The 15,987-nt window shown below is 43.0% G+C and overlaps 1 protein-coding gene across 5 annotated transcripts in view; it reads right to left on the bottom strand.

Moving 5' to 3' along the window:
• Positions 1-344: 344 nt before the first annotated feature.
• LOC113507302 (probable phospholipid-transporting ATPase IA) overlaps positions 345-15,987 on the bottom strand; it is a 71,592-nt gene continuing 55,949 nt past the window's right edge. For 4 of the 5 annotated variants that reach the window (XM_026890157.1, XM_026890159.1, XM_026890162.1 and 1 more), the window contains 18 exons: positions 15,766-15,890; positions 15,421-15,567; positions 14,729-14,838; positions 14,203-14,376; positions 13,709-13,889; positions 13,246-13,419; positions 12,791-12,966; positions 12,423-12,554; positions 11,972-12,130; positions 11,638-11,835; positions 10,993-11,151; positions 10,535-10,671; positions 10,085-10,205; positions 9,471-9,662; positions 9,062-9,180; positions 8,525-8,659; positions 6,811-6,909; positions 385-855 (listed from right to left, as the gene is read on the bottom strand). In XM_026890157.1, the coding sequence (XP_026745958.1) occupies positions 588-855; positions 6,811-6,909; positions 8,525-8,659; positions 9,062-9,180; positions 9,471-9,662; positions 10,085-10,205; positions 10,535-10,671; positions 10,993-11,151; positions 11,638-11,835; positions 11,972-12,130; positions 12,423-12,554; positions 12,791-12,966; positions 13,246-13,419; positions 13,709-13,889; positions 14,203-14,376; positions 14,729-14,838; positions 15,421-15,567; positions 15,766-15,890 (2,806 nt within the window). In that variant the 3' untranslated portion in view covers positions 385-587. Of the gene's footprint in view, positions 856-6,810; positions 6,910-8,524; positions 8,660-9,061; positions 9,181-9,470; positions 9,663-10,084; positions 10,206-10,534; positions 10,672-10,992; positions 11,152-11,637; positions 11,836-11,971; positions 12,131-12,422; positions 12,555-12,790; positions 12,967-13,245; positions 13,420-13,708; positions 13,890-14,202; positions 14,377-14,728; positions 14,839-15,420; positions 15,568-15,765; positions 15,891-15,987 lie in introns of all 5 variants that reach the window. The other variant, XM_026890161.1, reaches the window with a different exon arrangement.

Raw genomic sequence — 15,987 nt, forward strand, 5'->3', positions numbered from 1 at the left:
AAAACCCGGAGATGATGTATACCATCTACAGTTAATATTCTATACTTGTATACATAGGTATATTTATACATACATATGGTAATATAGACATCGTGCATGCACACAGTCCTACAGTAAGTACAGTAACACTTAAAATTCATTATAATATTTGTCATGATCATCAATAAATAATGGTAATAATGTATCAATACTGTTCGCCGTCATGAGGGATAAAACAAAGTGTAGTGATATCGTAGAAGTCGGGAGGTGCGGGCTTTGTACGAGAGCGGCGCGGGCGCGGGCGCGGCCGCTAGCAGACGGTCGCCGGGGGCGCGGGGGGCGCAGGGGGCGCGGGGGGCGCGCGGGGCCCCGGGGGCGCGTGGGGCGCGCGCGCTCAGGAGCGCTGCGGCCGCGGCCGGCTCGTGTCGTACGCGCGGATGACGTCCGCCTGCGACACGCTGCCGCCCTCCTCTTGCGAGAACGCGAACCCATCTGTATCATACGCAACAAGTTACAACACACCCCGGCATCGCCACCCTCGGATAATGAATCAGAAACAAGTGTACAAACAAAACGGCAAAAATGAACACAAAATGATTCTAACTGAATCAGCGTGATGGTACTACACAATCGTGGTATAACACAAACTGTGTGAACTGAGAACTTCTAAACGAAATCAATGTAAGTGGGTAATACCTTGTAGAATCCTTATTTAGGTCTGCAGTAAATAAAACCGTGTATCTATGTGTGGTAGGCGTCGGCAGTGCGCTGCGTGGGTACTCACGCGACAGCTCGAGCTCCAGCGCGGCGCGCGCGGCGGCGCGGCGGCTGAACACGCTGCGCACGTTGTGCAGCAGGCGCGCCGTCTCCGTGAGGCTGCCACACAGAGCTCGCGGTGACTACTGCTCGAGCGCGCGAATAGGGAACCCACCGGCAGCCTTACCTACTCACCTACCGGCTACGGTGCCGCAGATTCATAATATCTGTTTACGTTGAGTTCCCACATCGACGGACAATTTCGAGTAACCATGGGTCATAATTTCATAACAGGAACATAAATAAATGAACCATAACCAATCGATACGAATAAGAATGTAGTAAGTAAGCGTGAGTGTCGCAGTACCACGTGCCGGTACAAGCGGATGCGAAGCCATGCAAGCGACGTACCGCGGTACTTACACGTCGCGAGCCGGACCAGCGCGTGCCGCGTGTCCGCCGCGCTGTCCGGGGAACAACCACCAACAGTTAGTACACAGCCCGACACTGACCCGGGACCCACAGCCTGCACGCTATAAACATGCTCTACCGCCGCGCGGCCGTCCGGTAGAGGTACTTGTCATATTTATAGTATGCATCTGCTATAACCATGGTAAAATGGAACGCGCCCCACACACGCTGATATATCACTTTATGTCACTTCATAGATTATAATAGTAAGTTAAGTAAAGTATAGTTAAATAAAAAAATCACCTTTAAATTTAGTTTCAGACATGAAGTGTGAGGCGGTTAATTACAAATTTGGGTAACATATCCAGTTAAAATAAAACCATCACCAGGGGGAAGCTCAGTATACGATCATCAACTAGACTATCTAGTGAATACGTAGCGGAACAGCAGAACACGAGGTATTCGGAACTAATCGCATACCGAACATCAAGCCCGTACATACGAAGCATTATTTTGGCACAACTCGGATACACAGACAAACAACGGGGTAATTGGAACAGGTTTATTGAACAATCACATGTCACGGACACAGGCGCCCTCTAGCATCACTTACAGTACAGGTCGGTGACGCGTCACACGATACTAACGGATTACAGTAGCGCTTATGTTACTTACTGGGCAGAGTTGTGCTCACGCCATGAAAAGTGTCATAATTAAATCGGAAAAGTTTCATCAGCAATTGTAAGTTTAGGTTTATCTTTTTGCTGTTGAACAAACTAGAAATTTACTATAGCTCACTGATATTTCATACCTCGGAATGTACTTTGAAATCATAAACATACAAGGAATTGAACTAGCTTAGCACACGACGCAGCACAAGTCTGTTCAGTAATATTAACCGAGTCAGTTTACATAAACACAGAATTATGATCTATGAACTAACAGGAGTACCCGTCACGCTACGCAGGTCTAAATAAGATTACAACTGTAACCTTATTCACCGCACGTAGATTAAGTAGAACAATTCACACTATAGCACTGCCGCACGACAGCGAAGCACCGATGAATAAATAACCCCAGTTCCAATGTAATGTACATTAAATATTATTTTTCTTATCCCGAGGAATGTTATGTTTATCTCAAGAAAAATAAATGCCGTGTGATTTGTCAAATTATCTGTTTTTAATAATACCAGATGTAATTTGAGTATTATGTCATTAAAAATGAATTTCCTATAACACCTTTAACATTTATGCTTTGATATGGTACGACTTTGTTATAATATGAATCGTTCCAAACCTTTTGTAAATGAATGAATGAAACATAAAGAAACAAACAAAAATGAATGATCTCAATGCAAATAGGTATGATGAGGGTTGGTTGACATAAATATACTTGATTTTATAATCGATTATTGTACACTTGACAAGGCATTTTTTAAAACTGTACATCAATGGATTTCATGAACAGATATGGGCCTTATATACTGAATAAATAATTTTGTGACAAACACAGACGGAACAAGCCTGCAATAGACCACATGAAGTGCAAAATGTCGACTGCAGAGGACTAACACAAGAGGCAGTCAACCAGCCCTCTACGAGGCTGGCGGAGTTAAGAGTAAAATTAAATTGTTTATTGGATGGACTAAGAACATACTGACCATACACACTCATAGGTACTAGCTCTCATCACTGCAGTGAAGTGAGTAAAAGCAACAGATACATGTGCCTTGCCTTTAGTGCAATAGAGTTCATTTTTGCTTGATGTTAATATCACAGAATAAGTCCATCGAATTAACAATTGCATTATTATAAACAAAACTACGATAAGAAGCAAATAATATTAGCAGAGGATCTGTACATGTATAATGTTTATGCATATACAAGAAGAAAACATAGTTCTGCACGATGAGTTTATTTCAAGTACATTATTTGTAAATACTTTGTGGAATCATACAAGTTTGGTAAAACGTTTGAGCTTCAATCCATAATAAATAATATTTAGATATGTTTCAATATTCTGACACACATTAAACGTATAAAACGAACAAGTACGTTTGTTTAATGAATAATGATTAAATATAGTCATCAAATCAACTGATAATGAGTAATAATTAGAAATTATGAAAGCGATTTCTCGTGAAATTGTAGCAGCATTGTTCGCAGTAAGTGGCCTCGAGACGACTTGAGACCAATTCGGCTTTTCTCTCATTTCTTTTACGCTTAAAGCCGCTGTAGTTTAATACGGTTTACTCAATATCAAGTGTATTTTTTATTGCTCTATAAACTGTGTGTGATTAAAATGTAATATTATTTAGTATGGAGTGGAGACCTCATTAGCAATCAGAATAGCACTACAAATGTTGTTTAGGTAATTAGCGGATTCTGAAATATTCACACTTCACGTTAAACACGAATGATTGTACATAATAATAAATTAACTATTATAACCACTTCTCCAATAAATAAATTCATTTCCATTAATTTAATTTTAAATAAACAGGAAATGATAAAAACCTAAGTAATTTGTAATAAGGCGATCAATGCTAATTCATGGTATAACTGACATAGCGACGTCGGCAACAAACCATTGAAATTGGAAATAATTTCAGAGTCGCTATCGCAATACATCGTATAGAGATCATTATAAAAATATAAAACAACCTTACATAATATTTACAAAGCGAAATTATTGTCGAACAACGTATTTTGGAGTTGGAACAAAACCAATGTGAATAAGTACATATTTATATAATATTTACAATGATTGTTACGCTCAATAAGCTAATAGACCTATCTACAATAGAAAACGTTCAAACAGTTGACATATAAAAATATTCACATTTATATACTTCACTCTAAGTAGTCAGTAAGACATGTCGGCTCGTCCGGCAGGCAAGCTCTAGTCTCCGCTTAGTATGGGGCTCTGTGGGGCTCGTCGCGTTGCTACTTAAACTTATAGTTTATCTAATAGTAAACCATCCAAAGATAGGAACAATTAGGAACCATCTTACTTGCGTTTGCCTATATTACCTATTTGAGCTGCGCATCTCTCATCAATACTTATACGACTATTAGGACATTCTATTTCCTTCGTCTGCATTACGTCTATTTAAGATATTCAAACAGAATTTCTAATGTAAAGCGCTCTTCTAATATTCAGTTTAAATTCATTTATAGCAAGAAAACGTTATCAAAAATACTGAGGTAATAAAGTCCTTTCCTACAATTTTAGTGTAATCGTTGCTTAGTGGTCGCAACAACAAGTAGGCGGCGACGCGGACTAGAGCCTGCTGCTGGACGCGCGGGGCCCGCTAGGGGGCGCCGCCAAGCCGGACTCTAATAATTTCACTAACTAGCCTTTATAAGACGGAGTTTTAATCACATCATAATATAAATTCCTCGTTTTCTAGTGCACGTTACGTACACGTGATATAACTCAATAATTGTGGCACACTGAAGCCCTAACAACATCACACCTACAAGTAATGGAATGTCATTACGAACATTTAATACTCTCAATAAATAAATACTTTATTAATTATCAATTAACCGTTACATCTAGTAATTGAGTTAACTCGATTGCTTAAACACGGCACGAGTATGGCCGGGAGCCGCGAGGCGGTAATTACCTAAATATAATTAATTGTAAACTTCATAGGAGAGTTTTCACAGATAAAATATGGAATCATTATGATTTCGAAGATATTATAGGAAGATCATAGTAAGCACACAATATCTAGCAGCACTCGGTAGCTCGACGCTAGAACACGTGAGCGTCCACTACTGAACTAGCAATGTAAACATACCATCTAATGGCACTCCCCTTTCTGATTCTTATCATATACTTGACGTACGCCCACCTCGGAAGGAAAAGGTAACGTTGACATTATAATCTAAACAACAGTATCACATCGGCGGTGGCGGGCGACATCTATAAATGCATACAAAAATAGCGAGGGAGGTGGCGGGGGGCGCGGCGTCACACGGGGCGCGCGCGGCGGGGCGCGGGGGGCGCGCGGGGCGCGGGCGGGGGCGCGGGGGGCGCGGGCGCCACGCTGCCGCGCCAGCGCAGCCCGCGCGGGGTGCCGTGCCCGGCGCTGCCGCCACAACACACGCTATAGTCGCGCACGCTCGCGCCGGAGGGGGCGCGGGCGTGCGCGGGCCGGGGGAGGGGGGGGGGCGGCCAAGCGAACTATACACGGAACTGACGACCGTACGACGGATGCGTGCCATCTATACACTGTGACTATGCTGTCGGCCGATCACCAACTCCAAACGAGTACGAGATAATACTACTTTTCAAGCGTTCTACTTTAATATACAATAATGCTAACAGTGGATTTTACAATAATTTGAATTTGAATTCTAAATAGGTTGTCGTATAAAAAACTACGAAACGTTAAAAATCTACACTAAAACAACTACGCTTTAGGTGTATACGTAAAAGCTACAGATATTGGCGATTAGCCGGCAACGTTACACGCGACGTTCATATGCATACGAAAAATGAGTGACGAGAGAGACGAACTCCGACCAGAACTAACGACACGCAAGCTAATGGCGCGCTGTTCTGCTCGGGTTTCAACATCAAAAGACAATTTATACATGTGTGAAGGTAGTGAAGAAGTATATAGGGAAATAGCAGTATGTATGTAGTATCTACCTGTACATAGTCATCAAGAACAATGATATGTTGAAAAAATACACCCGAACTTATTTAATAAAGTAGGTACTTCATACATACCATAAATAGTATAAAACAAAAAATATACATATATACAAAGTGTAAAATCTTTATAAATATTAATGTCAGTTTTCCACTCTATTCATTCCAAAATAATGCAAACACGGTAGGAACACAAACGCATACAACACACGCATTCTCATGTCATCAGTCGGTCCGTCCGTCGCTTCGGTAGACGCACGGTCAGTCGCACCAAATATACGACTACGTTTAAGAATTGAACATATTTTAAAGGAACTTGATCAGAAGAAGACTAGTACGACGACTGTAACTACTTATTTTAGTTCTAAACATTATTTGTAAGTTTCGAGGTATCCTTATTCTGATCAAAGTAGGTATGATGTACTGAGATCACACACAACACTGCCCGGCAACCACTTGGTGTACAGTGTATCCAGAGATGTCATGCTTTTTGTATTGTTTTTAATAGTGCAAATGGAAATTCCCCATATGAATCCAAAAATATGTGTATAAATGTAAACCCACACATTGCCATGCAATTCCTTCTGATGTGTGTGCTCTCAGTAAACATTATACATTTCCCACAAATTAAACATACTAAAATCTCTTTTCGGAAATGCTCTATCGACGAAATAATTGGTCTTGGGAAAGATGGATGGGACCACTCAAAATAGTTATTTTTGAAATAACTTATATCACTTACGTGTCATTAAAAAAGCTATACCTATATTATATCTAATAATATGGTTCTAAAACTGTTTTCCATACATGATTAAATAAGTCTAAACATACGAAAATTTTACCACTTCTATTAACTAGCTAATTGATTAACTATAAGACTTTTCGTGGTTTAAATAGAGTTCAAAATCGCAGTACTGATAGATAAAGCATTTCCGTCGCCTCTGGAAGGCGTTGCTCGTCGAGTCGCGTACGCATAACATGAGGGATACTTACGAGTGTCGTGGGTGTGTGAGCAGTGCGGTGGGATCGCGCTGCTTTATCTCGCTCTCTCGAACGGCTTCCGTCATCGACTTGAAGGCAGAGTTGTGCACGCTGGAATGTTTAATACAACAATTACACATAGGGTTTAAGCAATCATTCATACTACATCATTACACAATAAACATTTAATAGACTTAGGGACACCAATAGCTCGTAGCAAACCTGTGAAAGAAACACTTCATTGACATTGAATAACTTTACGATTCATAACGAGTTGACTTTCCCTCGAAACCATACAGTAGAGTGCGCTTCCATTTCTTCTGGCTTCTGTTTATATCTAGACTTGTAACTACTACATCATATTGGAAATAATCTAACCTTAACTTTGAACTTGAGCAAATAAATTCGTGTGTACATAACAAGTTTTGAATGTCCGCTTCTTACGTCATGGCCCTCGTCACGACTAGAATAAATATGTTGCCGTTAATTTTTACTGCAGTAGTTATTTTCAAATGGCTATCTACCTTTACTGACCTGAGTTAATTACTAAATACTTCGGTCGAGCGACTGTGGTTTTACTAGATAATGAATAATACATAATATCAACATTTACGAAATAATGTCAACTATCGAGCGCTATTTACATTCTGTGAACTATATATAATTGAACTATAGGTTGAAGTGGTACAACAACGATCATGTTACAGTCGAGAGCGTCGCGGGGACCGAGCTCTACGTATCGAGTTACGGGCATTGCAAATGAAGTTCTTAGAGCTTAGAAAGTTGTTCACGATTGTTGTACACGATCATTGTGATAAACTGCGACTGTGTAAACAAATTAAATTTCTGAGAATAGTACGAGTGTGCGGTCCACGGCAGGCTCTTAGGGCGCTCGAGGTGACGGGGGCGCGGCCTTCGCTGGAGGTTCTGAGGACGCGGGGGGCGAAGGGGGCGCGGGGGACCCTGCGGGCGCTGGGGCCGCTGTGGACGCTGCTGCCGAGTCGGGGGGCGCGGCAGGCTCGCGGACCTCGGGGCACATGCAGACGGTGGGCGGGCGCTTGTGCGGCGGCGGCTGGCGCGGCATGAGCGGCAGGCGCGCCAGCAGGCGGGACAGCACGCGCGGCAGGCGCGGCGGCAGCGCGCGCGGCGGGGCGCGCGGCAGGGCGCGCTGCAGGGCGCGGGGCAGCGCGCGGGACAGCGCGCCCAGCGGCGGGCCCAGGTGGCGCGCCAGCAGCAGCGCGGCGTCGCGCAGGCGCTCCGTGAGCGGCGGCGGCCGGAAGGGCACGCGCCCGCCCAGCGCCGCCAGCTGGGCGGGCGGGTAGGCCACGGCGCCCGTGGTGCGGCGCACGCTGCGGACACAACACTCACAGCCGCCGCGCCGCCTCCATCCTCTCAAACAAGTGCTTCTCGAACCACGGGCTGCCTAAGCTGTAACCACGAACGCCCCGTATCCCGCTCGGACCACAGCGCACCGTGCCTAACTACTCCTTAGTCCTGCCTGCCTTCGTGATGCGTTATTGCTAAGAAATCTTCGTTTTACGCAATCGGGTAACGACGCCAAAATTAAAAACTCAATTTGGGACAAAAATAGTTGGAGACCTTTGATGTCATCTACGCCTAAAAAACTAAAACGTGTACCTATAATATGAAGCCTGTGTTCCTGCAATCTCCTGTAGGACGAAAATTACCACCAAGACCCAGAAAATTATAAGTATCGTGTACTTACACAGTGACGAGCACGTCTGGTATGAGCGTGGCGATGGGGATGAGCACCAAGCCGAGCCAGAACACCAGCGAGCTGAACAGCATGCGGTCCATGCCGCGCATGACCGCGCCGATCAGGATCGTCGGGTAGATGTTGCTGGAGGGAACAGGGTGCGTTATACAGGGCGACCGATTCAATATAGACTCGAAACCAGGTGGAGGGCAATAGTCGTAATAGTTAACAGAAAAAATTGGAGAAATAACGGTCAAGTACTTTTTGAAAACAGCATATACTTCGCGAGGAAAGTGATGAACTTTTATGTACTGTGTCTACAAATATCAAGTTTTCTTTATTAATCCTTTCGATAAGTTTATGGAGGCTACAGAAAGTGTAACATAATTCATGCACGAAAATGAATCACTATTTGTAATACATTTATTTACAAAAGTTTTATGCAAAAAAACCTTTGATTACAACAGCTGGATCTGATTGAAATAACAAACAAAACATTTCTTTCAAATATGATCTTTAAAGTAATTGTATAAAGTGCATTCTTACCTGTATATGAGTATAAACATGAACCACAAGGCGACGGAGCCCCAGATGGCGAAGTGCGTGACCCACGTCCACGAGTGTGTCGACAGGCCCGCCTTCAGGCACACCGTGAGGACCACGTACTGGGAACACCAAGAAAGTACAGATGTGACCCAGTGTTAGAATACGACTAAGTACGGCTTGTGAAGGCTCTGTGTTTGAACGGGGACTTTGATGTTCAGGAAAGTTCAGGAAAAAAATTACAAAATGTATTTCTTACGATTATAAACTCTTGCCAAGAAATTTGTTTTAATTCCGAATTTGAAAAGTCGCTTATCTTAATTAATATTCAAAACTGAAAACCTTACGTGATAAATTTGAAGTTCTAGAGAACATGAATACTTGATATGACTATAACGTTGGTTCGACTCACGGTGTAGACGAAGTTCCCCATGACGAGGTACCCTCCGTCCCGGGCGTTGGGCCACAGGACGTGGTGGCTGGCCAGCAGCATCGGCAGCCAGAACAGCAGCACGGAGTGCAGCAGCGCGTTGCTGGCCCACACCCAGAACACGCGCACGTTGAACAGCAGCCCCTGCTGCGACGGGATGTACAGGATCGGGTGCTGCCACACACGGACGGGGGGTTCAAGCATTTTGCTCAGGTAGCTTATATTCTATAGTCATTCTTATAAAGCCTTTAGATGAATATTGTTGCAGAATAGATCAAAATGCAAAACGGCAGATACCAGAGTTCAAAAATATATAACAGCACACGACACTACTGTTTTTTCAGACATTAATTATTATAATACTTTTTATTTTTAAAAGAGTAACTAATGAAGTTTTTTGCCGGTTTTTCTGAAAAAGATTGACACTTTGAAGCCGTGCGAGTCACTACTGTAACGTTTTAAAAGTGTCTGGAAAACAGCCTATTTGAAATATAAAATTTTGATTTTGATGTTGATGTATTCCGTTTTATACTCAACCACATGACACTTAAGGTCGACTTTCGAGTGTCGTTCTATAGTAGTGACTCTTTACTCACCCTTAACATAATTTCAGGCGAACAGAGTTTATCGAAGAGACCGATGGCGAACGGCGGCAGCGCGGTGAATATCACGTTGTAGAACCCTATCGTCCACCGCTCGAACAGGATCTGACCCGACCTGGATCACACGAGTATTGTTCATTAACAACAACTTCAATATTGTAGAGACATATAGAACGCAATCGTAACAGGTCGCCTTAATATTGTTTCTACTTAATATTACCAAGTTTTTAAGTTGTCAGAAAATCATTTCTTGTTTTGTTAATTCTCTTCAAGATGGCACTGAAGGACCTTTCCGATCTGCTTCCAAAGAAAGGTTTATTAGACTTTTTACTTTTTTTTTATAAAATCTTTCAAGACAGCTGACAAAAGCAGGCAGCATTTTTCGTTATTTTTATTAACTTTGGTATTATTTGCAACCCAATAGACAACAGTAGTTGCACTTACCAGGCGGAGTATATTGCGAACCAGAGCTCGATGACGTAAAGACAGATGTTCTTGTAGAAGGAGTACAGGATCAGCTTGCTGATGCGGGAGTAGTTCCAAGCACCGTGCACTAGGAGCAGGCGCAGCAGGAAACGGAACTAGACATCAGAAGAATGGAAACTTTTAAACTAGCTCTTTGTATACCTCTGCCTATGGATTTCAAGATCAAGCACCAATTAAGTCACATAAAGATATATTTTTTTTCTTTTTTGAAAAACCGACTACCGCATTAAGGATATTAATCCTTGTGTCGAGGATGTTTTCATAAACATTCAATTCACATGCACAAAGACATCCAACTCAGGACAAGCTTTCGCGGATATCACAATTGACTGTGTTACACGGGGATCGCACCCGCGACCCGTCGCGCTGCCCGTGCAGTCCATGAGCTGGATGACGTGTCATGTCCCGGCCTGTACCTGCGCGATGCTGTAGTCGGACGCGCAGACGGCCTGCAGCCCCTCCACGCCGGAGATGCCGACGCCCACGGAGGCGCGCTGGATCATGGCCACGTCGTTGGCGCCGTCGCCGATGGCCAGCGTCACCGCGCCCGTCGCCACCGACACCATCTCCACCACCTGCGACACGTACACTTGTAGCTAAGAGATAAAGATCGAGCTCAGTGGCGTGCCATGGACAGGACTAGCAGTGGACTCAGACATGCTGATGATGATAAGTTAAGTAACAATCTGAGATATAAGTAGATAAGTAAAATATTCCGAATGCGTTCACTACGTAAGGATCCCCCAAGAATTCATTTAAGGTAACGGGAAAAGCGATATATTTAGCATTGAATATCAACAAGAATTGAATAAGAAAAATAATTATCCCATCCCACTAATATTATAAAGGCGAAAGTTTGTGAGTGTGTATGTTCGTTACTTCTTCACGTCAAAACGACTGAACCGATTTAAATAAAATTTGGTATGGAGTTAGCTGACACCCTGGATTCACACTTAGGCTACGATTGACGAGAAAATATCTTATTTCCTAACCACGCGGACGAAGTCGCGGGCAACAGCTAGTAATTTTGTAAGCATTAATATAAAAATAATTATACAAACCTCTGCCTTCTGTATAGGTGAGACCCTGCAACACACGACGACCTTACACGATAGACACAGGTCCAGGAAATCCTTCTTCAGGTCACAGCCCATCGCATACTTGAGGGACTTGCCGTCTATGATGAGAGCCACTTCGTTCTGCTTGCGGAGATTGTCGCCAAAGTCCACTATGTGACGGGATATCGATTCGCGGGTACCCTGGAAACAGTAGAAAGGAATGTTTCTGATGGGCCATGTCAAAGAAGCAATTGACTTAAATAAAGCCGTTGTGGAGTTGACAAACTAAAAAGCACTTTAACACCAAAGCTTAAGGTTGAATTTTCAAGGCCCTCACATCCAAGCTCTCCTCGTTGAGTATGATGAGCGGCATGCCGGTGTGTATGAGCTTGGCGGAGTGCGCGATGTTGATGGCGGTCTCCTGCTTGTCCCCCGTCAGCACCCACACGTTGATGTTGGCCTTCAGCAGCGCCGCTATCGTGTCCGGGACGCCGTCCTGACACACACACGGACACAGGTTATTACGTAGCTGTTTGTGCAAGACTATTACTGTTTTGAAAGCGAGATGGAATGACACGCACTATCTTACTTAATTAATATCAACTTTATATTTCGTTACAATCAGAGAACAATAAGTTTATAATAAGTTAGTCAATCAGACAAATAGATCATTGTATTGTTTTTATTTTACCTGTTATGTATGCGTTCGGCAATCAGAAATGGAGACAAATTTCAAACCACATCTAAAATTAAATAGACATTTTAGGCGTTAGTAGTGTTACACACACCTGCAGTTTATCCTCTATAGCGGTAGCGCCGAGCAGCCGCAGGTTGTTCTCTATGAGCCTGGCAGCTTCCTCGATCTTCTGCTCTCGGTCCTGTATCGCTATGCTCGCCTTGTGGTACGTGTTTGACCAGTCCTGACAACAAAAAATCATTTCAGTTCAGATAGTTGTTAATTTAAAACAAAACATGTTTATTTGAAGACGTCAATCTAAGACACAAGATGGTGTTGTCACATTTGGCTCGTTATTTCTTCATTAGCTTGGCTATTATTACGGTAGAATGTCTAAGCTGGGCTGGCATGGGCATACATGACCGACGCTTGACTTGCTAAATGTATAGTCGTGACATTTGAGTTTGATGAAGGACCTACCTGGTAGACATTTTCGGGTACGTCCGCGACGGCGAAGACGAGCGTCCTGAGCCCGTCCGTGGCGAAGTGTTCCAGATGCGCCAGCGTAGCGGCCGCGTGCTTGGCGCGGCCCGGCCCGCCCGACAGCCGCGGGTAGATCACTGAGTCCGCGCCCTTGCAGTACAGCTTGATCTGACCTGCGGGGGACGGGGGAATGCTGAGTGGTGATGAAACTGTTCAGTATGGTGAATGTTCACATCGAGTAGGCGTGAAGGTCTCAAAATTAGGGCAATGTAACGGTCATCTTCACAGAGCGAGGTTGGTCATTACGCCTTAAATATACAATAACTGCACGGAAATCGACACGTGTGCGTAGGATTTCGTAAAAAATTATAGTAGGTATGTCTGAAGAACATTATAATTTTTCTTATCTATTGAGTTGTTATGTATATGTATATATATATATAGCTTGGTACCGCTGGGCGTGCGCACGATGACGGACATGCGCTTGCGCGCGGAGGTGAAGTCGAGCACGTTGAGCACGGCGTACTCGTGCGTGTCGCCGCCCACGCGCACGCGCACGGCGCTGGGCGTGCGCTGGTCGAACACGTAGCCGAACTGCTGCGCGCCCAGCACCAGCGCGCGCTCGTCTGGGGGCGAGCTCATAGTCAGCGTGACGGAAAAACAATACTTATCTAGGCATTTCAGCTAATTTGATTCCATGAAAAAAAAACAGTATATACATTATAATTATTTAAAATTAATTACCTACTTAGCTAAATAATATCAGTATTCTACTGATCAGCATAATCTAACTTATCTATTTATCCTACGTTAAAAATCACGTGTCCCGTAACGGTGATAAAGACAATAAAAAGGATCTGGATTATATTTAGTGGGTTGAAGTCTTTAGCTTTTCACACCGAATACAGTAGGTACCTGGTGAGGCGGCGTGGTAGCTGAGCTTGTCGCCGTTCTGCTCGGGGATGACGGTGTGGCAGATGGCCAGCATGGTGAGGAACTCGCGGATGACGCCGGCCGTCGGGTGGTTGCGCTGCAGGTTCTGGTACAGCAGCGTGTCTTCTAGCTTCTCGTTCGGGCCCGGGCAGTTGTAAATTATCTGGAAATATAAAAAATGTAATAGGTATATCGATAAGTATGAAATGGAAAAATATTTCGTCCCTGTTAAGGGGATTATAGAAATATTTAAGACAATTATATCTAACTTTCTTCATCAAAACAAAATAAAACTTAGATCAAGCAAATTCCAATTAAAGAGCTAAGGATTCATGCCTTCAAGAAACAATTGTAAAACAAAATATACTCGATAAAGTGACACGCTAAGTGATAAAACAACAATTCTATGCTTTCCAAAACAGAAAAGCACGTCTCATATATTCACAGTTGATCCCCTACGCCGATCTGTGACTGACCTCGGCTATGGAGCACTTGCGGAACTCCATGACGTTGCAGGTGAGCGTGCCGGTCTTGTCGCTGAACACGTACTTGACCATGCCGAGCTCCTCGTTGAGGTTGGACGTGCGCGCCATGGCCGGCGTGTCCGTCGGCTCGTGGTACATCTCGCTGTCCATCGCTATGAACTTTGCCTGCAGTAGGCAGGTTTGTTATGTAGATACGAAGGATACGTTACATGTATAAGGTGATGGAATGTTCGTTGAGCCGGTCTTGCAAGTATGGGAGGTGTTTGAATCTAATTAAGGGTGATACGGTATTAAGAAGTTTGTAGGTGAGGAAAAAATTAATTTGGAAAATTATTTACATGGTTGAGAAAGTTTAAAAATTTGGTTATATTGTGAAACCATTCAGACATTTTTTATTGTATTTAAAAACTAAGTTAAAGGTTTAAACTAGTGAAGCTAATTAAAGAATTTTATTCATAACATATTAGGTGCGTTTAATCTCTTGTTAAATAGAAGTAATAAATATCAAAATACTTACTTGGAAAAATCTAACTATTTCAGCGGTAACTTGTAACGATATAGGTATAAGATTGTTGTACAATATCAAAAATGTTAAAAAGTTAAATCCGAAATGTGCATTCTGCGCTTCTGTAAAAAGAAACAAAAACAAATCATTTATCAAAGACACCTTCAACCGTAGTACAATAACAATAGAGATTAGTGTCGCGTGACTGGAAATGTGGAACAATAATTACATTACTTGACACGTGTTGGCCACGCCGTCTGGTACCTAGATACGTATACATGTGTTATAATAGTCAGAGGTAACTATTAGAGAGTCGAGTGTTGTAGATCAAGGTGATAGCTGTTAGCGGCACTATTTCGATACTAATCGATAAATAACGAATCGAGTTCGTATTTCGATGAGTGTGTGGCGTGTAATAAATAAAAACTGAAGTTACTCGACGACCTTACGCTTTTGGGAAAGGTGACTAAGTCCTCGTAATTTTAAAAGTAATCAGTGCGTTTATAGCCTTATCAACAATCTAGACCATTAAAGTTGATTTTTATAGCTTTTCTTGTTACAACATGAGTTACATAATCAGTTACCCTTGTACTGACGCAGTCAAGGGTGTATTATTAATACAATATTTTTCCGAGGGTAAACTGATGAAAAATTTAGGCAAGCATAGGTACTACACATCGCAAATTAAAAGCCGGATATCTCACCTTCTAGTCCTATATACCAGTCGGAGTGCGACTTCATCCAGAGCTCGTTGAAGCCGGCGCTGAGCAGCGACAGCGTCAGCAGGATGATGAACAGCATCAGAATGTGCGTGTTCGTCTGACGGTCGATCGACGAACGTTTTAGTGGGGCTGTCGGCAAAACTTACAATATAAATCTTCATCCTTGTTAACACGATTTTTATTATGAATATATCAGTTAAAAGATACCAACTTATTAGCTTACAACATACTTTTCTTTTCGAAGATAGGATATCACTTTACACATCGCGAAATATCTTCGCAGATTTAAGATGTATGAGTCAGGCGCTCAGGACTCAACAGTATTACCTTTAGTGGAGTTCTTCATGAGTTTGGTCTCGTGTCCGGTGTAGATGACGACGCCGTATATGTAGTTGGTGTTCCGCAACATGGAGCCGCGCAGCAGCATCTGGTCGAGACCCAGCGGTATCGTTCTGTAAACAACACTCTTATGATTACTTTTGCCTTTTTATAACATTCTGTTCACATAACCTTACTAACTCCCGTTACACAAATGTAAGATATGCACAA

This window comes from Trichoplusia ni, unplaced genomic scaffold (genome assembly GCF_003590095.1).
Source record: "Trichoplusia ni isolate ovarian cell line Hi5 unplaced genomic scaffold, tn1 tig00001457, whole genome shotgun sequence".
Classification (NCBI taxonomy): domain Eukaryota; kingdom Metazoa; phylum Arthropoda; class Insecta; order Lepidoptera; family Noctuidae; genus Trichoplusia; species Trichoplusia ni.